The sequence below is a fragment of the Falco biarmicus genome, chromosome 6, assembly GCF_023638135.1.
Source record: "Falco biarmicus isolate bFalBia1 chromosome 6, bFalBia1.pri, whole genome shotgun sequence".
Taxonomy (NCBI): Eukaryota; Metazoa; Chordata; class Aves; order Falconiformes; family Falconidae; genus Falco; species Falco biarmicus.
The window spans coordinates 2,096,846-2,118,233 of record NC_079293.1 but is presented as its reverse complement, the minus strand read 5'-3'; the positions used below and the strand labels follow the sequence as shown (position 1 = coordinate 2,118,233).

Sequence of the window (21,388 nt, the reverse complement as noted above, 5' to 3'; positions counted from 1 at the left end):
TAGTCAATTTTCATGTGGCAAAGGGAAGAAATTCTGTGGGAAAACAATGCTGTTTACCTAGTGCAAGAATTTGCACCAATTCAATCTGAAGCGCTCATCAACAAGTGTTCTTTTTGACAGATTTCTGATGTTACAGTAGAAAACGGGTAGTTTTTTCATTGTTTCACTTACTAATCTCATTATGGCAGCTATTCATAGCCCATTTTCATCGCCTTGCAAAGAGAGCGATGCACACAGAAGCATTAGCATATGAAACGTCAGCAAAAACATTTTTACATTACTGCAATTATCTGCAATTACAAAATGAGACTTGGCGTGCTTCTATCCGTGCTATTTTTTTCCTGATTTACTCCCATATAGCTGTATATTTATATAGTATATATATATATGTATATAGTATAAAGATAGGCAATTTCCCCAATGGACTGAGTTTATCTAAAGGCACGGCTGCCTGGAGCACCTCACTCTCTTGATACAGACTGACAACCGCCACCCCAGCGGCTCTCACACAGGATCCTGCACTGCCCACACATTTAAGCCCCAGGCTGTACCCAGCCACTACCATCGAGCAGCTTCTTCCCCAGCTGAAATGCAACCAACAATCCAGCAAAGAACTTGCTGAAACAGCGAAGAGCTTTTAGGCCTTTCGAGTAAAAAAGCTGCTCCAAAGGCCAAGGAGGCCCGAGACGCTGCTGCGCACCCCCCTTGCCCTCAGAGGGCACAGCCAGGGAGCCGCGGCGAGCGCCCAGCCGCAGGCAGGCTGAAGCTGAGCCCGGCCCCCGGCCCGCCGGCCCCCACCGCCGCAGCGGCGCCCCCGCGCACGGCCCGGGCCGCACCCGGCGGTAACGGGCACCGGGCACCGGGCACCGCCCCCGCCCCGCGCCTGCGCGCCTGCCGGCGCATGCGCACGTGCCCCGCGCCTCGGCGGAGCGGTGCGAGAGCGCCCCGGCGCCCTGCCCCGGCCTGCCCGCCCGCCGCCCTGTCCGCCTTGCCGGCCGCCGGGCAGCGCCCCTGCTTCGGGCGGGTGAGTAACGGCAGCGGCCCGCGGAGCGCCGGTCCTGGCGGCCCTCCCCGGGCCTCGGCTGCGCCCCGAGCGCCGCTGCCGGCCCCGGCGGCTGGGGAAGGGGCGGCGAGGAGACGGGTCGGGACGGGCGCCGTGACGTAGCCCCCGGGCCCCTCGGGTGTGGGCGCTGCTGGGGCGCTCCGCGGGGCCGGGAGAGGAGGGGAGGGCGCCCGCCCGCGGCCGTTGCCGTTACCGGAGGGTGCGGACGCGCCCCTCGGGCCGTGCCCCCTCGAAGGGCTCTCGCTGCGCCTCCCGCCCGCGGAGGGGCTCGGCTTGCGGCAGGGGCTGCGGCGGGGCTGAGAGCGCCGGCGCTTGGCGCGCCAGGCTTGGAGGAGCGGGTGGGCGCTGGCTCGGGCCGGGGCTCCCTGCGCTGCCGTCGGGCTGTCAGGCCGCCCGGCCCCGCGCCGCGCTGCCCCGGAGGCCGGGAGGGCTGGCCGGGGGCGGCTGCGGGAGGCCGCGCTCGGGTCAGGGCCGGCAGCCCCGCAGGGTTAGGGGTGTGTGCCAGTGGCCTTCCCAAGCAGGAGGACGCTGGCACGTTGAAATCAAATACTCTTCTACGTTAAATACAATTTAATGCTGGAGGCTGGCTCACCACGTTTAGAACAAAGAAGTTGCAGCAGGGTTGGGTTTTGTTCTTGCTGCTATCTTTCTTAAGTTCAAACCCGATTAGTGAGAAATTCATGTTCCCTGTTTTGTGGGTGATAGTTACCCATGTTAGAATGGTCAGATTCCAGTACCCCTTCCTAAATTGGATGGACCGAAAAGAAGCCCTGTATTACTGGAAGTGCTTAAAAATGTGTGTATTTAGCATGTAAGCGCAGCTATAAAGTGTCTGCGTGCCATATGTAATGTCTTCTTCCGTCTTTAATGATTTTCAAGGCTTTTTTAAAAAGTCTTCAGAAAAAGACCTTTCTTATTCAGGCAAGTTTTGGGAAATTTCCCAGTTTTTCTAATACTAGAAATACTCCTGAGGCACTCACCAAGGTGGTCAGCTGCAGTTAATTTTTTTTATTATTATTATTTGTGTTCCCCAGGCCAGAATGTGCTATATAAATGTGGTGGTTTGGACAGACTCCTGTCAGCCCTTAGGGAAGTTTACTAAAATCTCACCTGGTCAGTCACTTGGGAACCAAAGTAGTGTTTCTGGGTGCACATGTGCACTGTAGCTCTAGAACGAGGGCCTAGCTAGAAGCTTCCGCTCTGTTTAGAGCTGATCTGTTACTTCAGAGTTTTCAGGTTCTTTGAGGTGGGAAATCTTAAGAGAAGCTAAGCTTAGAAAACTTAGCTGAGAAGCTTTGATACTAGCCATGAGCTGTCAACCTCAGTGACTTTAGGATGGTGTTACCCTTGCATCAATAGTCAGGTTTTCAGAGTTCTTTTCTGTATTGCACTTTCATTTCTTACATTTAGGGAACATCAAAACATAAATTACAGTTTTTGCTGGTTCTTACTAAAATAGATACATCTGTTTTATCTGAACATACTTTTTTTGCATTGAGTATTTCTCTTTTGGGATCAGTAAAACTGGAAAAAAACAACCGATGGGTCAGGGTGTTGAAACTAGAGCTACCATATCACCAAAATGATCCAGAGTAAATAAACTCCTTTTGTTTTTCCCTAGCTAAAGAAACATCCATATTCTGGGAAATGGGATGGGAGGAAAAGCTCTGTTGTCATCTGTCCATCTGTATGCTTTTTTCTTCACATAGTGAAAATGACAAGCAGATTTGCCTGCAGGATAAGTTAAAGCTATAAAAAGCAGCAGTGAGGGATGAAAAAACCCCACATCAAAGTATGAGCTTGAATGGGAGAGGTTATCCAGTCTCGTGCTGTTAAGATTGGGGAACAGTTTAGAAACAAATTAATTTGGAACAGGGATAGTCATAGAGGGATGAATGTGCTATTAAGCCTATACAGCAGCTTATAAACAAAAAGTAAAATAGCTGTGTAAGGTTTTTCTGTTGAAGGGGACTGAATGTTCTAGAAATATAGGTTCTACCCTTTCATGGTAAAGCTTCATGCTTTTCTGATGTGTGATGAAGGAAATTGTAGTGTCTGTAATGATAAAAGGAGAAACCAAAAGATATCAATTAACTTCTGTGCTTTCAGTCTGGACCTGAAGGTAACAATTGATCATCTGGAGAATTGCATGTGGTAGTGAAGAGCACATTGAGAGAGCTACCTGAAGATACTGACATCTTCAAGCACCTTTCAGTGGAAAATTTGCCAAAGAACTTTCCAGTATAGAGCGACTGGGTGATTAAAAAATCCCAAGTGTAATGCACAAAGAAAACAATGTTGATTTTACAGTAATGAACTATGAGCACATATTTACCACTCTGGAACTAGATTTAGGGATGGTGATGATAATTCTGTAGTCGGGTGGGCTGAATTGATAGCAGAAATCTTTGGAAAAGGGATAGTGGGCAAAATCTACCAAAAAAAAAAAAAGGGTAAAAGGGTAACTTTATGTCCTGGATGCATGTTGAAAGACACTGGATTCAAATGTGTTCCCTCAGTCTCAGAAAGGAAGGATGTAGTAGAGCTGAAACTGTACAGAAAAGAAACACCTCAAAAATGTTTAAATGTATCCTGTGATAGCGATGCAATATGCAGACTAGACAGACTGGAAATTTCACCAAAGGAAAACTCAGAGCATCTGATAGAAGCAATTAAATCGTTAATGAAGTTGAAAATGTAAATAATAATAGATAGATGAAAACAAATGCTTGCTTACTATCCCTTCTAATTCAAGAACTAGGGGCATCAAATTAAAGTAGCAGGTGATGTCTAAATGGAAGGTGTCCTTTCATATTTTACAAAGAAATGACCTTTTGTTCAGGAGCTCTGATCCACAAATGGCTGAAGAAGCCTAACTATTCTGGTAGAGCGTTGCTCTACATTGGACCTGTTCTTTGCCCATAGGCAGAGACTGGTGATCTGAACTAACTTGTTGTTCCTTCTGACCTGTTACAGACAGATTTATTTTTTTTTTTCTTTTAAAATGTATTCACTAGGCAAGAGAAAGAGTTTGAAATACTTAGATTTTTAGCTGGTACACTAACATGGGTCAACAAACTTGGCGTTAGAATCCAAAAGCTGCTACTAGTTAACAGGACATCATACGAGTCAGAGGAACTGTGTGGGGGGTTTTAATCTGTGTAAAGCTGAAGTTAATCAGGCTTTTTCCTACTGAGAAAGGGAATTGCTGTTAGATACAAATGCACCCAACAGTCCAGGGCAAGATACTGCATAAGCATGTAGGAATGACCAGTGTACTTCAGTAAACTGAAGTCAAATTCTAAAATTTGGATGTCCATGACAGAAATACAAATCACAGCTGTGCTATTTCTAATGGCTTTTGAATCGGAAGCGTATTCTAAGATTTTTTTTCCAGTTCCAAGGATAGACATAACTTCAGGTGGCTGTCTCACATGGCATGTTTGCTCAGTCTGTTTCCCTGGTATTACCATTCTGCTATGGCACTAGCACTGATGAGAGTAATTTATCTGTCACTGTCTCTGAAGAGTAGCTCTAAACAAGATTAAATGACATAATGCAGGCGTTGCCAACCTGTATCTCTTCAACGCAGCTTTTACAGTATAGGTATCAATGCCAGGGCCTAATTATGTAATCATCGAGACTGTCTCCTCAAAACACAAGCCTTTACCATAGGTATCATTTACTTGTTCTAAAAATCTTTTACTTTGATGCTGAGTCTCTCTACAACCATACTAGAGGTTCATAATATGCTGTGGTAGACAAGGGTCTGTCCTGATGCTAGTCAAATTTTAGTAAGCACGTGGCTCATTTTTTAGTACACTTTTATGATAAATGCTCCATTAAAAAATACTTTTGAAACAAAAGCATAGAGGACTAAGGTCAATTTTTGACGCTTCAGAAAAAGCACTTTATGATAATGAAATCTTGATGTCATAGAGGTGGGATTTAGTAGCAGATATGTCAAGCAAAGAATAAAAAGCAACAGTTTCTTATAGGAAAGTCTGAATGGAAGACCTTAAGATCATTCCAATTATAGACATTACAGTCATAAATTCTTTTTTACAGAAGAGATGAGATAAAATAATACTTGCAGAAGTAATTTATCCCTGGCAGTCCTGTATGTTGTGTGATCAACATAGGTAGAATCTGGGTTAAAGAAGACTGAACGCATTAATGCATTAGCCAGGTGTATAATACTGTTCCCTTTTAAAAAAATAATAATCGTGACCCTTTAGAAAAACTTCAGTTTTTCTGATCTGAAAACGGAGTTAAACTCCCAGGGATGGGTAGCATGATAGACTAGAAAGAAGACTGAAAAAGTCAGGAAAAATAGTAGAAGTAGTTTGAGTGTATTTGAAGTTAATTTCTTATTAGAAGAAAAATGTTCTGGACTCCAAAAAATCTCTTTGACAGACTTCTAGGATCTTGGATGAATTGTGAGCTACAGACAAAAAACCTGTAATTTGATGTAAACTGATGTGAGAACTGTTAATGAAAAGTCTTAAGTGAAGTACTATAAGCATATATGATGTAAAATCATTTTCCCCTGATAGTAGCTAAAGGTGTCATTTCACAATCCAGTTGGGCAAAATAAGCAGCATAATTTTTGTGCTCTTTCCTTCCCCCATCTGTGCTATTGACTCTTGGCATTAGTGCTGTGATATTCATTCAGCTGAGTCAGCTCTCTAACAAGATGAAAGTTCATAGAGCGGGGTTTTTTTGTTGTTTATTTTTGAGGTGTTAACAGGGTTTTGCTGTTGGAAGTGTACAAGTGACCTTACTGTGAAAACCAGATGTATCCTGGAGGTAACTAAAAGTAGACAGCAGTATGAACAGATTAAGGTTGGAAATGGAAGTGGAATCTCACTTTTTGGCTGTGCCATAATGCTAACCTAATTCAGGCTGTATTGTTAAAAAGCACCTTCTAAAATTCCTTATCTAAAATTATCACAGTTGTAACAAATAGTGTTGTGACAACTGATCGATGTGTTAATGCACTTTAACAGTAGTAAAGACCTTGGTTCTTGGAAATTAAGTTGAGATATACACAGGTCATTTTATAAAGTAAGATTCTAAAATTTGGAGGTCAGTGACAGAAATACAAAATCACAACTGTACTACATCTGATGGCTATTGAATTAGAAATTTATTGTAAGATTTTTCAGTCAGTTTAGTGTTGTCAGTTTTATGCTTTTTCCACATAATTCTGTGGTAACCTATATTTTGTTAATCCTGTTCTCTGGCTCCCTTGTGTTTAATGTTGAACAGGAATTAAAGTAATAGATACAGTAATCAGGCATTCTGTTATACTGATTTTCTTCCGCCTACTTTCAGGGCTCAAATCTTCCTGTATACTATTGGTGGTGTTTTGAACATAGCCCTAGAATTCTACGTGGTGTCACACAGCCGTGACATTGTACTAATGGGCTGCCAGCGGCTAACTTCCAGGCTTTTTGGTTGAGGTACATCCTTAATGCTATGCTGGGTTTTGTTTGCATAATTCAGCAAACAAATCAGAATTTTAGATTTGTAAAGTGGCAAAGCATCATTGTTTCAAGTTTAATTTGCCAGAGTATTTAGTCACTGTATTGGTTAACTAAACACAAAGTGGTTGGTCCAAAGCCAGTAAATAGCTTAGTAAATGAAACCTGTATTCTGAACATAAGCTGTACTTCTGTCATATCCCATTTTGTCCTTTAGTTCTGCTACGTTATTCTCCTTTCATGACTTCAGCTTTTTTTCTTCTGTTTTCTGTGCTATTTCTATTAGACTTGTCAAAGTGTTGTAGTTCTGAAATAATGTAACCAGAATTTCCATTTCATGGGTTTTATTTGCATTAGGAATACAATGAATTTCAAAACTAAAATGTTTTCTGAAACATGCGAGTCCTTGGGGGTAGAGCCTCAGAACCTGACACAGTCTCAACCGCAGAAATGGGGTTTTGTCCATGTCCATCCCCACCCTGCCAAAGGTGGTTAGTTATGCAGTCAGTGTATGAGACACATTTGTCTCCGTATTATTTCTGTTATGTAGAAACTTTGTGAAGCATTTCATACTGTTGAATTAAGTAATAAAAATTCTGACTTCAAGTTATTTATCTTTTGATCAGTTGCGGCCAGATTCCTTCTGTTCGGATTCTGAACTATGACATCATGGCAAGATTTCGCAGAAGAACATGCATCATTTTGTTGCTTTTTATTTTGTTTATTTGCTCCATAATGATGGCTTTGAAGACTCTGAGACCTGACAGAGCTGGCTTTGGGGATCCCTTTGGACTTGGTTTGTTGCCTGAGCTTCAACAACGGACGGTGCTCTTAGACAATAAACAGAATTCACTAAATAGGGTTCAAGGAGATACTGTAACGCGTGTCAGTAATTTGCATAGTATCACAGTCAATACTGTGAAAGCATCTATGCCTCCTATAAACAAGCTAGAAGAAGAACTGTCTTCTCCTAACTATAACTTTCACATATTCTACTATAGTTGGTTTGGGAATCCACAGTTTGATGGTAAATATATTCACTGGAACCATCCGTTGTTGCCACACTGGGATCCCAAAATTGCAAACAATTATCCAAAGGGACGGCATAATCCTCCTGAGGACATTGGGGCCAACTTTTATCCTGAACTTGGATCTTACAGTTCCAAAGACCCTTCTGTCATAGAAGCCCACATGAAACAAATGCGTTCAGCTTCAACTGGTAATGAATGTTAACATTTCAGCATGTTGTTCATTTATCCAGCCTTAAATATGTGAATGAACACAACTGACCCGTTCTTCCATTTTTCTATGTAATTCTGGAAATGTCTGAAACAAGGAAATGTGTTTGTATTTCTGAGTTTTAACCCCCAACTGAAACCTGCATCTTCAGAGCTGTCTGATGAGTGTAACAGCACAGAAACATAAGAACCGTATTTGTTATCCTGTAGGTGCACATGTTCCATGAGTTACTGTTAAGCACTGACAACATACGTAGAAAATAGAGAAACCATTACTAGATACATTGCCTATGTATTTTATCTTTGGGAATGAATCCTTCAGTTTTAAGAACAGGTTTCAGTAAATCATGTTAACATGGTTATGGCTGTTGAAATAGGAGTGGGTTTTGTGGTTTTTTTTTTTTCCCCTGAATTCTCTGTGTGTAATAATTTGTATTAATTCATATGTCAAAGAGCATGTAGGATTATAGCTTTTATACAATATATGTTTTATGCAGTGTATTTATAGGTGTTCTCATTAGCTATGGAAATGTCTAATCCAAACCTTCATGAACTCAGGTATGATAGTTTCAGCGTACCTAATGATAGTTTGTTTCTTTGTCCAAAACTATATTTTTGCTAAAACAAATTGATGTTCCCTTCCTTAAATGAGATACGTAAGAATATTCAATATATTTTGGGTCTCATTCTTTGATGTTGGGCTTTCTGGTCAACTTTTAAAGATGTTCATTATCTTTAAAATAAGCAGACATATAGGCTAATACAAAGCTCTGAACAACCTCTGTAAATGTAGTTGGAGCAAAGTGACCAGAGCTCATAGCATTTTTTAGAGTGCTGTTCACTTTGAATTTAATCACTTTGGTTCACCTAATCATTAAGGTTTTATGTAATTGTTCCCAATAGTGGTGTTTACTTGTATAGTGTTTACTTCTTGCTTATACTTTTCTCCTGGTTTTTAACTTAACCTGTTTTGTACAAGGGTTAACACAAACATAGGAAATTTCTCATCCTTTTCAGTAATACAATAACTATTAACAGGAACACCAGCAACAGTGGGAAGACGGTTGCAGGGAAATCTCAGGTATTACTGACCAGTAAGCACTTTTTTAGTCTTACCTAAAGCAAAATAATGCATGTGATGAAAGCAGAAGAATCTGTGGTGTTTCTCATCCTGTTAATACAAATGTCTGATAAAGCTGAACTGCTGGTGGAAAAGGTGCCAAATACTAGGAAAAATGCTTTGCAAAATTAGGTGGTTGTTTTTTTTTTTTAGTAGCTTGAGTTAGTTTTCCATTCAAAACTCAGCAATGTGAATGAGTAGTTCTTGCTTCCTATGACGTAGTCTTTGTAACACATTACTTCAAATCAAAATCAAAAGTGATTTCTTTTTTCTGCTGTTATTCTAACCTATGGATTTAAGTGCACTTGAATTTGTTCTCTTCTGTCTAGATTTGACCAACATAAATAATGAGCTTTTTTCCCCTCAGGTCATTGTTTCAAATATTGTATATCTTTTTTTAATAAGAATTATGCTTTGTTTGGTTTTTTTTTTTTGTGTACTGTGAGGTTGACTATTTACAGTTTCTTCTTTTTTTCTCTTAGCCAATGTCTAATCCATGACTGGATTTTACATTCTGTAAAATAATAATTTTTCTTCTAGCCATTTTTGAGGCATTATCAAGGATCTTACAACAGGAGAAAAATGTAAGTGGTTCTTTCAGCCAATATTGTGTAATGATCAAAGGTATATAAGAGATTGGAGCAGCAGAAGTCTCATACAATGCTTCATTGTTTTCTTCTTATATTTTACAATTCTTTATTAATTTCCTGATTTTTAACAAATCAATACAACAGTTACTATTCCTCACATTGCTTGGAGAAATATATGTTTTTTGCACCAGCCTATATTTGTGGTAGTCCAATTTGAAGTTCTCCATTTTTCTTGAATGACAACTTTGGTTTCAACCATGTTTATGCTATTGTTTTTGGCATCGAATCCATCCTTTTTTAGACTCCTGAAGTGGTACATTATATTTTAACTATAGGGAAGCAAATATTAAGTAGTCTTTCTCAGAAGAAGACCAATGCAAACATGAGTTTAGGTTCCTTGACAAACAGTTTGGTCTCCTGAACTTTTCCACGTTTCCTAAACGTGTAGAAGAGGGTCTTGACAGATGTTGTGTTCAGGATACCTTGAGTGTACCTTGAGTTTGTTGCTGCTGTTCTACGTGTCCTTTACAACTTACTCATTTGAATGTTGTCCTTTTCTTTTGTGTGAGATAGAATATAGGGTTATAAAATATAAAATACTGCATTTTTCTTGTGCTTTAGCAGACTTGATTCTCTTTTTGATAAAAATGTGAAGTGTATGCTGAGGGTAGTTGAACTACTTTATGTAGTGAGCTCAAATTTCTGATTTTGAAGTTAGAAGATGATTGTGTATTCACTCTAATTTATGCTTTCTTTGTCATAATTTTGGATTTGTTTGTTTGGAAATTGTTAGTCAGAAATGTTACAGTGTTAGTAACATAGATGGCATTTAAAATATATACTTCCCTATTTCAGTGACCTGATTCGTGTACTTAAATCTTTACCTAGTTAAAAAGAATCTCATTGACTTATTCTTCCATATGTTTTAAATAGTATTGTTAGGAAAATATTCCTACATTGATATTTCATGTATTTCTTTCTGTCTTATCTTCTTCCTGATACCTTTTCCAGCTACACACTTAAAAGGACTAACTTACTTATCTCACAGCATTTTATTTCAGAAGGAAAGGGTTTGGCATTTCTGAGGAAGCCATGTGTTCTTTTGCTTTCATGGAGAGCATCAGGAAAATTTACAGTACAGGGACATTTTATTTGTTGTCATTGTCTTTGACAGGAATAGTAACATCCTTAAATTATTGAGTTACTCAAGCATATTTTTAGGTAATAAATTTAAAAACTAATTTCACATGACTGGAAGGGTAGTTTACACCATAGTAACTTCTTTTAGCAAGAAGGAGGTTGCGAAAATACAGTCACTGTTGTTAGTATGAAATGGTTGTATTATAGTAGAGCCAAAGGTGCAATGCAGTAATATGGTGGGGAATAAAGTTTCATAAAATAAAGAACCTCTTCCATTGCATGCATAGTCGTCATCTTTTGAGTATGTTCTAACCCTATGTATCTTGATATTCTCTGGCTCTGCTGTGGCATAGCTATAATGCCTTAGTTGGGAGCATTCTTCTATTCTTGGTACAACCTGGAGGTTAGGACACTGCTTGAAAAGCGGGAGGGAATGGCTTTAAGTGTTAGGCTTGGGACACTGAGTATGGATCTGTTCCTTTGAGGGATGAACTTACCACTGTTTGTTGTCTTTTAAACAGAGAGAGAAGTTAAAATGCATTCTGAGAACACTGAGATCTTGTAATTGCTTAAAAAGTAATTTGAAATTCTTATTTATATTATGTGCACATTTATTCATACGATGTAGCTTTTGCATATAACATTCTCATGAGTTATAATTATTGTTTTAACATACATGTTCTATGTTAAAAAGCATGTTTTAAAACTTAAGTTTCGTATTTTCAGGTGTAATAGTGCTTTCATGGTACCCGCCGGGTATGGCTGATGAAAATGGAGAACCAACTGATGATTTGGTGCCTGTTATTTTGGATTATGCACACAAATATAATCTAAAGGTAAACTATTTTTAAGGTGCATAAAATAAGACTACTTAGGAGAGTAAACCTTGCTAAGAGTTTACTACATTTGACTTGTGGTGTAGAGCAGGGAGGCTCGTCATGTAGCAGTGGCTTCTTTCTGTCTCCTGTTACGCTGCACTTCCTTTGGGTCATAGAATCAGGTGTAAGTGCCCTTTTATCACATTTCAGTGTAATTCAGACCTAAGCAACATTGCCTTATAACTAGAATAAATACCATAATCTGCCTTTTTCTCTGTTTTGGTTCAGATCTAAAGCTTAAAGACTTTTAAGGTATGGTGTGGTGGATTTTTTAATTTATTTTAATTTTTACGAACAGTTTTTAAAATTAGACCATGTTGTTTTCAAATGTGTCTTGGGAGTTGAGGAAAGTATTACATATATCAAAACATTGTGGAATACAGTGATCTATAAACTAAGTAACTTTGAGAAAGAAGAAAGACTAACCTGATTTTTTACGTTAACAGCATAACATGCTGTCCCTGATCATTGAGGTCAGGAGAATAGTATCTATGAGTAATAAAGAAGGATTCAGAAATTCTGGTTTGAATGTATGTCTTTACTCCAGAAGGCATCAGGAATACTTGCCTTGGACATTAAGGTCAGAGAGGTGCTGTTCTGACTTTAGGTTACTCCAGGCATGACAGGATAGAAAGGCTAAATTACTGGCTTCCTGAAATCGGTGAAATATCAAATCAATTAAAGATTATGTGGATTGAGCAGTAGAATGTAAAATCATGGTTTGATTTTGTTTATTTTTAGAGTAAAACTGTATTTTACCTTGGGATAAAGAAAACATGCATTGCCTTTAGTCTTGCTAAGTAATAAATTTGAGTTTTTCAATTATCTAAATAGCTGTATATGTTTCATCTCTGAAGGGTGTTGTCTGTACAGGGGGCTAAAAATACAGCCTGTTCGTTTGCTGTGGTTTCAGTTTTTCAGGCATGTTGCAGATTCCCGGAGTAGTTTCCTATTGCTGGCTGTGACTGTAGTTTCTTTGACAAGCAGGAGGAAAGTAGGAAGGTTGCATCAGATACAGAAGTAATTTTGAAACTGTTAAAAATGTGCGTGAATTCCATTATGTGATGTAAGTTGCACATATGTAATAGTAAATTATTAACAAAAAAAAAAGTTTCAGTTCCCCCAAATTTTCAAATCATCTGGTGGAACTTGCTCTTGCCCAAAACAACTTGCTAACATTCAAGTCTCTCAAAGGAGCCAAGGCAAAATGAAATAACCTACCTAAAAAACCACATGTAATACTATGGTAATGATTGGAATCTGGATGGAACTGCTATTATTGCTTGGAATAATTACTGGAATACAGATATTATGTATGGATGCTTCCAGGCAATACTACCTTCACTAATGTTTTTAAATGTTCTTATCCTAGTAAGTTATTACAGTGGAGTGTTAGGAATGTCAGTAGACCAAAACCTACGTATGAAATACTTTCCTATTGTGTCTGCTAAATACAAATCTAAAAGATACATCCTTTTGATTTGCCTGGTTTTGATAGTTGGACATGAAATAGGAAATTACGGTGCTCTTCAACCTGTCCTGTCAGTCCTAGCAATTTAGTCTAACACTGTATTTTTCTTTTAATTTGTACCTACTAGAGATAGATACTAGCTCTACAGTGGAAATCTGCTACTGCTGCAGAGTTCTTGAAGACTTTATTAAATACATTCTGCTCTAAAATTGCTTCTGAAAAACTTAATTGCTTCGATTAATGTAATATATTCTTTCATTCATTTGTATATGTGAAAACAATGGCATTTCTACATTGAAATTACTTCACATGTATAGCTTGAATAATTCCATAAGCTCCAAGCTTGAAATTCAGAGCAGCAGTACATTATATTAGATTTAGTTCAAGAGTTTATTGCTGATGATAAATCTGTAACATTTTAAATTGAAGTTTTCATATCCCGTATCTTAAAATCTATTTTGACACTGAAAACTCTCCTTGGAGAATTATCTGTAGCAAATTTAATACATTGTTTAGAAATCTAATATTAAAATTATTTATTGGTTAATCAGTTGTTTCACATTTGAATAGATGATACTGTATTTTTTTAGTTTCTGCTGTATTTTAAGTTTTCTGAAGCATATTTGCTTGCTGTAACCTCAGGAAAACAGAAAGTGTTTTGTTTTAATGTAAAAAATCTAAATATTTACGCTGTTACCAAACTTCCTTGGATCTGAAGCTTCAATCCTAGCAGTGCAGGAGATGAACTAGGGTTGGATTATTCTCAACGTAACAAAAATGGTTGATTTGTAAAGAACAATATTTAATGTGACTGGTACTTGCTTCATATAATACGCACTGCCCATGTATTTAATAGTATTTTATGTTAGTGTTGCTCTTACTTTGTTTTCATCTTTCAGGTCACTTTTCATATTGAACCTTACAAAGATAGAGATGATCGCAGTATGTACCACAATGTCAAATACATCATTGACAAGTGAGTGCTCTTAGATTGGTTTTCTTTGTGCTTTGTTACATGCTGGTTTAGGGTACTTCTGTGTATTACCTAAAGCTTGGAAGAATATATAAGAATGTGCACTGAGAGAGAAGGAAGGAATACAAAACTGTTCATATTTCAGTGGTACAAAACTCAGTCTGTTTTAGAAATATTGAAGTTGACTTTACCTAGATACTCAAATGTAAATTGCTTTCATTATTCATTAGCATCACAAGTCATGATACTTCAGATTAAAACAGTTAAAAGTATTAGCTACATGATATATAAATTAAACGTATATTTTTATAGTGACAAACAAGCAGCTAGGGCTTTAATGACCTTTAATGATTTTAATTCAGCTTGACAATTTTTTTACATCTACTAGTTGCTTTGTTTATTAATGTTACTTTAACTGTCTTACTTCATACTGAATTAGCAAATTGCCCTTCAGAGAAAACTAATACCTATAGTGCTAGTGCAGTTTGACACTAAGTTACTAAGTCCTAGTAATTTAAAATTCATTATTTAATACTTCAGTAAGTATTTAATACTTCATTGGACTGAAAATGGATATGAATTGCTATGTTTTGAAGCGCATGCACTGTCTTTTTAAATAAGCTTTTAGGAAAAGTCTGCAGCTTGGATTGTAAAACAGTATTTTCCAAATGGCAAATTTTATCTTAATGATACTTGTTTGCTTTATAGATATGGAGGCCATCCAGCCTTTTACAGACATAAGACCAGCACAGGCAGATTTCTTCCCATGTTTTATGTTTATGATTCTTATGTAACAATTCCTGAAATATGGGCAAATCTGTTAACTGTTTCTGGATCCCAGACTATTCGAAATACTCCATATGATGCATTATTCATTGGACTCCTTGTAGAAGAAAGACATAAGCATGACATTCACAGAAGTGGCTTTGACGGTATGTACACGTACTTTGCCACCAATGGCTTCTCCTATGGCTCATCTCATCATAACTGGGCGAGTTTAAAAGCCTTTTGTGATAGTAACAACTTAATGTTTATTCCAAGTGTGGGGCCAGGGTATATTGATACTAGTATCCGACCGTGGAACAACCACAACACCCGTAATCGTGTCAACGGGAAGTACTATGAAACTGCCTTCAGTGCAGCCCTTTTGGTGCGACCAGAAATTATTTCTATTACATCTTTTAATGAATGGCATGAGGGAACTCAGATTGAAAAAGCTATCCCCAAACGGACTGGGCAGGTGGTTTACCTTGATTATAAGCCCCATAAACCAAATGTTTACCTAGACCTTACTCAGAAGTGGTCTGAGAAGTACAGAAAGGAACAAGAACAGTGGCTTATGTGAGCTGTTGCTGCTTCAGTTGTTTCCTAACACGTTGACTACACTGAGAAAGAAGTTGAGAGCTGAAAAATCTTTTATTAAATGTCTTTATTACAGATAAGTTCAAATTATTATGTCTCTTGAATGTATATGCTCTACTACTGAATTTACATTTTGAAGAGTAGAAAGATAAGAATATTGACATTTCTGTCTTATTGGATATTTTAGTTCAAGAATATTCAGGGAAGATGCTGGGGTTTTATTTGGGTTTTGTGGTTTTTTTAAACCTCGTAATTTGCATGCTGAGCTTCCAGAACATCTGCGTGGGATAACTCTACGTGACCAAAGTAGAACAAAAACTTGGCATAGTTATACTTACTTCCTTTATTCTTGTAGTTGTGTTTCTAATCAAAGTGATGCTGTAATCTAATTTTTTATCCTGATAGCTTCTTGCAGGATGCATGTCTGTAATGTGTGGAATAATCTACTTCTGCTATTTTTAATGCTTTGCACACAGGGAGTTCTTGACATATGACTAGCTTGTGGTAAAAACTTTGAAGAGGTATGTGTGATGCAACACTAGTGGGTTTTGTTTAAAAAAAAAAAACAACCCAACAGTATTTGAAAGATTGAGTTCCAAAGAACTGCTGAAAGATTTCTAGTTTACTTCCATTTTTTCTGTTTGGTACATGGTACAGACTTTTGCATGTTACTGGATACTGACCAGTAACATAGTTTTTTCTATGTTACTTTGAATTTTGAAAAAATATTCCTTGAAACTGAGAGTAGAAAAGATATTTTTCAGGGGGAAAAAAAACCCTAATCAGGCAAGAAAACCCGCTTGCATTGTGATATCTTGTCTGCTAATTCACTGCAGGCACAGATCTCGTGTGTTACTTAAAATGTTTAAAGAACCTAGACCTAATATCTTACTAATCCTGCAGTAACTATAATTTTAGGAAATGCTTTTTTCTTTCAGATTTAGGAGCAGTTTGGCTTGGTAGCAATCACAGCAACTCTCCATTAGTTTAACTTGAAATCTAAGATTTCTATTTTTCATATAGTTCATACATTTTTTCCAGGATTCAGTAGAGTAGATACTAAAATGTTACCATTCAGATATCATTCAGCTCCCTACCACCACTACTGTAATACAGTGGTGTGGCTGGAAGTAAGTACTTTCAGACTTAATAATCTCACCTCTCAAATACTGTGATTATTAACTTTTTCTTAATTAAGTTTGAAGGGATCAAGTCACATGGACCTATTTCCTCAGCAATCCTTTTTTTTTTGGTGTTTTCATACAACTTCATAGAAAATTCCTGAACTTTGGAGTTGTAGAAATTGCAGTGTTCTGTTTATTGGGAGCAAAGTGTTTAATCTGTGGCAAAGTGTGTGTGGGGGTGGTTTTTTTTTTTTTCTTTCTTTGGGTTTTTTTTTTTTGTATTTATTATTTGTATGCAAGGTGCTGATCCTGTGGTTTAGCTCATATGCTGGAACTGTTGTGACCACTAGAATTCCATTGATTTCACGGAAATTACACTCCTTACTTGGTTCTCACACTAATCTGTCCATGAAGTTGTAAGGTAGATGTGAGGACTTCTGGTTAAAAAAGAAAACAAATCAAACCAGTATGTTTTTTCCAGAAACCTTTGTCATTCCAAATAAACATAAGCCAGTTGCTACAAATATTTTCTAGAGTCCTTCTGTTATGAAGAAGGTTTGTTTATGTTTCTTTCACTTATTTACAGTTTAATTCTCTTGCCATGTCTCTGCAGTTGTTAAGAGATGGTGTCATATAATGCCCTGAACTGCTTGAAAAAACTGCAGAAATTGGGTGACAGATATATAACCTGGCATGCTGAAGTGCGCCTCTAGAGCTATTGGAATCTTATTAATATATTTTTGTATTATTTTTTCATTTTCCTACTGCGTTTCTGCAAACTTTAAAGTGCTTCTGAAAGAGATGTTTGCTAACACTTATTTTGTTTTACTTATGCTCAGGTGAATAAGCTGAAGTAGATAACAGGTGTGACCAGTCACACCGTGGTGTCTGAGATGTATAAAGCACTTGCTAGACTTTTACCACTTCCAAGTTAACCACTCTCTTTATTAAGGAAACTGATTTATATATTTTTACTATAAATCCCTTAAATAGCTATACATAATTTGGGTTTATAATTTATTACATGATTATGCTTTTACAGCCCAAAGAGCTCATATCTTTATTTTAAATGTGAGGGAATGATTACATTTTTACATACCAATATCCCATATGTTAATAAAAAATCTTCTGAAATCAAATCTTTTGAAAGGACAAGTCTCTCTGTTTTCCCTTTGCTTAAACTTTTGTCATCCACCGGTCTTGTCTCACAGTAGAACTGTCTGAGCACTTTATTAGTCTTGACAACCTTGCACTTACCTTTCAGCTCCTTACTTTCACCTGGTGGCAGTTTGTTTTCTCTGTGACTATAAGAGTTGCTTATTTTGTTACTGTTTATAGAAGCATTTGTGGTAGAGTGTTGTACAACTGAGGTGATCTATCTTGTGTAAAATATCATTTATGGTAACAATGTAATGGATATTCATTACTCTGAAAGACTTCTGTAATTGCAATAAAGCAATCATTTAGCCCTTGCCTTGAAGTGGTATGGACCATGACACACTGGCGTCTAATGGGATCTTCAGAAGAATTTACAGAATTTCTGTAGAAAAGAATGAAAATTAAGTGCCTAGAAATTAACTGCCCCTGAGTACTTACTGTATTTTATGTGCTTGATGTGTTTTAAAATACAAATACGCAGTCTGATGGAGTTTAGAATTTAATTTGAATATCCTGAGAGCTGATGAAATAGCAGCTACTAGAACTACCGCACCTGCCCAGCCAATACTCTATCTATACTTGGGGCAAATATTAGTGCTACTTCTTGTTATAGGGGATGGAGAATTTTACTGGTGGACTGCTGCTGCAGTCATGAAAGTTTTTGGAAATCTGAGCAAAACCAGGTCTGTGGGTGAGGATTTGTACGAATGCAAAAGAGTAAGGTTGTTACAAGTGCACAGTTGTTGGGGTGAAGGAGGGGGGAAGGTGATTGCCTCAAACTTTACGGTTACAGTTCAAGGAAGAAAAAAAAATCATCTCCAATGTGCAAGCAAAATTGGGAGGTAGGGAAGAATATTTATTATTAATTTCAGATCTGAAATGGAATTTAAGGAATAATCAGATACTGTTTCATTTTGGCTTCACTATTATTTCTTGACTAGTTGAAAAAATATGTAATTATTACTTTTAATTAATTGCATTTGACTCAACTTGTTATAGTATGTTACAGTACTTAGACTGACATACTACATTTATATAGATGAGGCAAGAAACACTATGGGGAGTTTTACTAGAGATCATGCCATGCTACGCCTCTGCAAATATAGAAATATCTGAAGTTATTGATCACGTACTACTGACTGAGTATCCTCAAAGGGGAAATGGGTTTTGAGACAATTAGCAAGTCTTTGTGGTAAAAGAAAACTTCTTTGTAAAAGAAAAGCTATAGGTTCGTTTCTGTTTCTCTCGGTTACGATCAAGTAAATTGTTTCAGTTCTGTGAGCTGTCTCAGAACTGAAGCTTAATACATCTTCTCTGAAATAAGAATTTATATCAAATCGTGTATAGTAGTGCATGTTTCTCAGATCTATAAACTTGTACTGAATTTTGAGGGAAGAATACATGCATATGCTGTTACTATTGTAGTGGCAAGCTATAGATTATTGTGAATGTAGTTTCTGTACTGATGTTCATTTTTTGTCTAGTGCCTTTCTTTTGAGGTGCCAATGATTTGTCTCTTAAGAGGTTGTTGAAGCAGAAGGGTCTTTAGTGAAGTCAATTTTAGTATAAAACGTGATATGTATACATTCTGCATAGTTTGAATTAAGATGTTTTACACATGGCTCTTGGGTTCTCTAAACATTTCACAAGAACGTTTTCAGCACTGTTGCTAGTAGGAGAATGTATCTCTGAGCACATGAACAAGGATGTACTGTAATTTAGAGCACTTTTTTGGTGAATCTTGTGTATCTAAAAAGAGGAAATAAAGTATTTGCAGGCAAATTATTTACCACTTAAGCTGAAATTCTCTCCCAGTCTTAAGGTATTTTATGAGTATTGGTCCTCATCTTTCTACTTGCTTAAAATAGTGTCAGTATTTCATTCTTTTACTTTTGACCAGCATGTTAAATGTTGCATAAACTGCTAAAGTGTTTGTATTTCTAAGACTTCATAGTTATAATACTCAGTAAAGGGACTCTACAAGATTATTGGCACTGTAGAAAAGCCCGATATGAATTTGGTATTGTATAGGTATGATTTTGTGGTGAATGGATAGTGTATCTTTGCTGTGTCATGGAAATGAATTTAAAAACGTATATTTCTTTTAATACCCTACCTGGCTAGGGCAGAGATGCATTTACTTACATGAATATATATTGTGTGTGTGCACGTGTGTCTATTTATGTATGTTATATATGTGCATATAACTGAAGTAAATATTTTTAAGTACTATATAATTGTATTAAAATTACAGGCTGGATTCTGCTGCTTTTAAGTAAGCAATGTTTTTAATTCCCTATGATGTTTACAAAAAAAAAAATCTAGTTACTTATGTATGAATACTTTAATGAACAATAAATAATGCCTAAAAAGTGTGATGTGTGCGATTTTTTTAATAATACCGGTTCAGAAAGTAATTTTTACTTCTCTATTACAATATATGTGTAGAACTTAGACTGACAACAGGTTTGTCACAGTGTTTTTAAACAGACGGTGCTGAAGTTTTTAGGCCTGTCTGTATACAACTTACTAGGTTACTAAGTGAGTTCACTAGTGCGTAGTGTTGCAGGTATCTTTGAGTCCCTGGTATTTTGACAAAGTAAACCTGAAGTTTACAGTTCATATGGAAGTTTAAGAGGGATGGGTGCACAAATAATTAGCCTTGCAGGGGAATGATTTACAACTAAATACTACAGTGGGGTCAAAAAAGTATTTGTTGCATTCTGGTATTATATTGTGTTATTCAGGTATAAAAACTCTATAAGGTAAGGGTTGCCTTTTTATTTAAGTTTCACAGAAATGTGAGATTACCTTCTTGGAATTTGAAAAATATGTCTCGTTATTCCAAGCAAACTAACTACATAGGTAAGAAGGCAATTATAAGTTTATTCCCACACACAGCCAGTACTGTGTATTTCTGTATATGAATGAAAAGTATTTTAAAGTGTTGAATAATGTCATCATTTCATATTTCCTTTGTGTGTCACATTGCAAGTGACTCTTCCTTGTAATTAAGGTAGAATATATTGCTCCACAGTGCAAATGAATTCCTGAAATCAGGAAATGCAACAGGTAGTCAACACAAGGTGTACTTGAAATTCGAACTTATGCATGTACCTGTAATTGACACTTGAGGGGACTGAAGTACTTCTGCATTTTAGTAGGTAAAATATCTCCTAGGGTATTTTGTGTCACTTCGTGTGAATTAAGTAGAAGAAAGAGAGAGAGATAACAATGAAACAGTATTTATTACCTTTTTCATTTATCTAATCTGATAACTTTCTATACAGTATATGGAATGTATATTCAGTAAATTCTTTGAAAGATAAGGAAGACTACAGTCATGTTTGTTTTCTTCAGGTGCGCGGTGTAGATAAAAGAAACAGTAATGCAACAAAAAGAACCTGTAGCTTTTGGTTTTTAAACTTCAGTCACATTTAAAATAATATTGTGGAAATAATGGAATACCCAGAAGTTTAATACAATAAAATCTGGAAAAATTAATTCCCTGACCCACTTTACTGGTAGATTTGAAGTAAAAATATATTGCATCTGTCATAATTGTTTCAGTATTTTATAAATAAAGGTACGGTCTTTAAGCTGGAGTCAAGAAAGTAGATACTTATGTTACCATACAGTGTGATGGTCTTACTGAAAGCGGTGAGAATTCTTTTCTGTATGTTCCATTATTGCTGATTGTCGTGTTTTTACCCCATCTGGTGACTAAGTACCATGCAGCTGCCAGCTGACATCTCCCCCATCCCTGGTGGGATGAGGAGGAGAAT

At 37.2% G+C, this 21,388-nt stretch overlaps 1 protein-coding gene across 1 annotated transcript; it reads left to right on the top strand.

Moving 5' to 3' along the window:
- The first annotated feature begins 918 nt into the window (after nucleotides 1-918).
- Nucleotides 919-19,978, top strand: MANEA (mannosidase endo-alpha). The gene is made up of 5 exons (XM_056343632.1): nucleotides 919-1,024; nucleotides 7,176-7,768; nucleotides 11,364-11,473; nucleotides 13,886-13,962; nucleotides 14,668-19,978. The coding sequence occupies exons 2-5, from the start codon at nucleotides 7,219-7,221 to the stop codon at nucleotides 15,302-15,304; spliced, it is 1,374 nt and encodes a 457-aa protein (XP_056199607.1). The 5' UTR covers nucleotides 919-1,024; nucleotides 7,176-7,218; the 3' UTR covers nucleotides 15,305-19,978.
- The last annotated feature ends 1,410 nt before the right edge of the window (nucleotides 19,979-21,388 follow it).

Excerpts from the sequence above, each read along its gene's own strand:
- MANEA (XM_056343632.1), top strand. The coding sequence starts at position 7,219 with ATGGCAAGATTTCGCAGAAGAACATGCATCATTTTGTTGCTTTTTATT. Across the intron at positions 11,474-13,885 it reads CACACAAATATAATCTAAAG|GTCACTTTTCATATTGAACC; the intron begins GTAAACTATTTT and ends TTCATCTTTCAG. Across the intron at positions 13,963-14,667 it reads GTCAAATACATCATTGACAA|ATATGGAGGCCATCCAGCCT; the intron begins GTGAGTGCTCTT and ends TTTGCTTTATAG.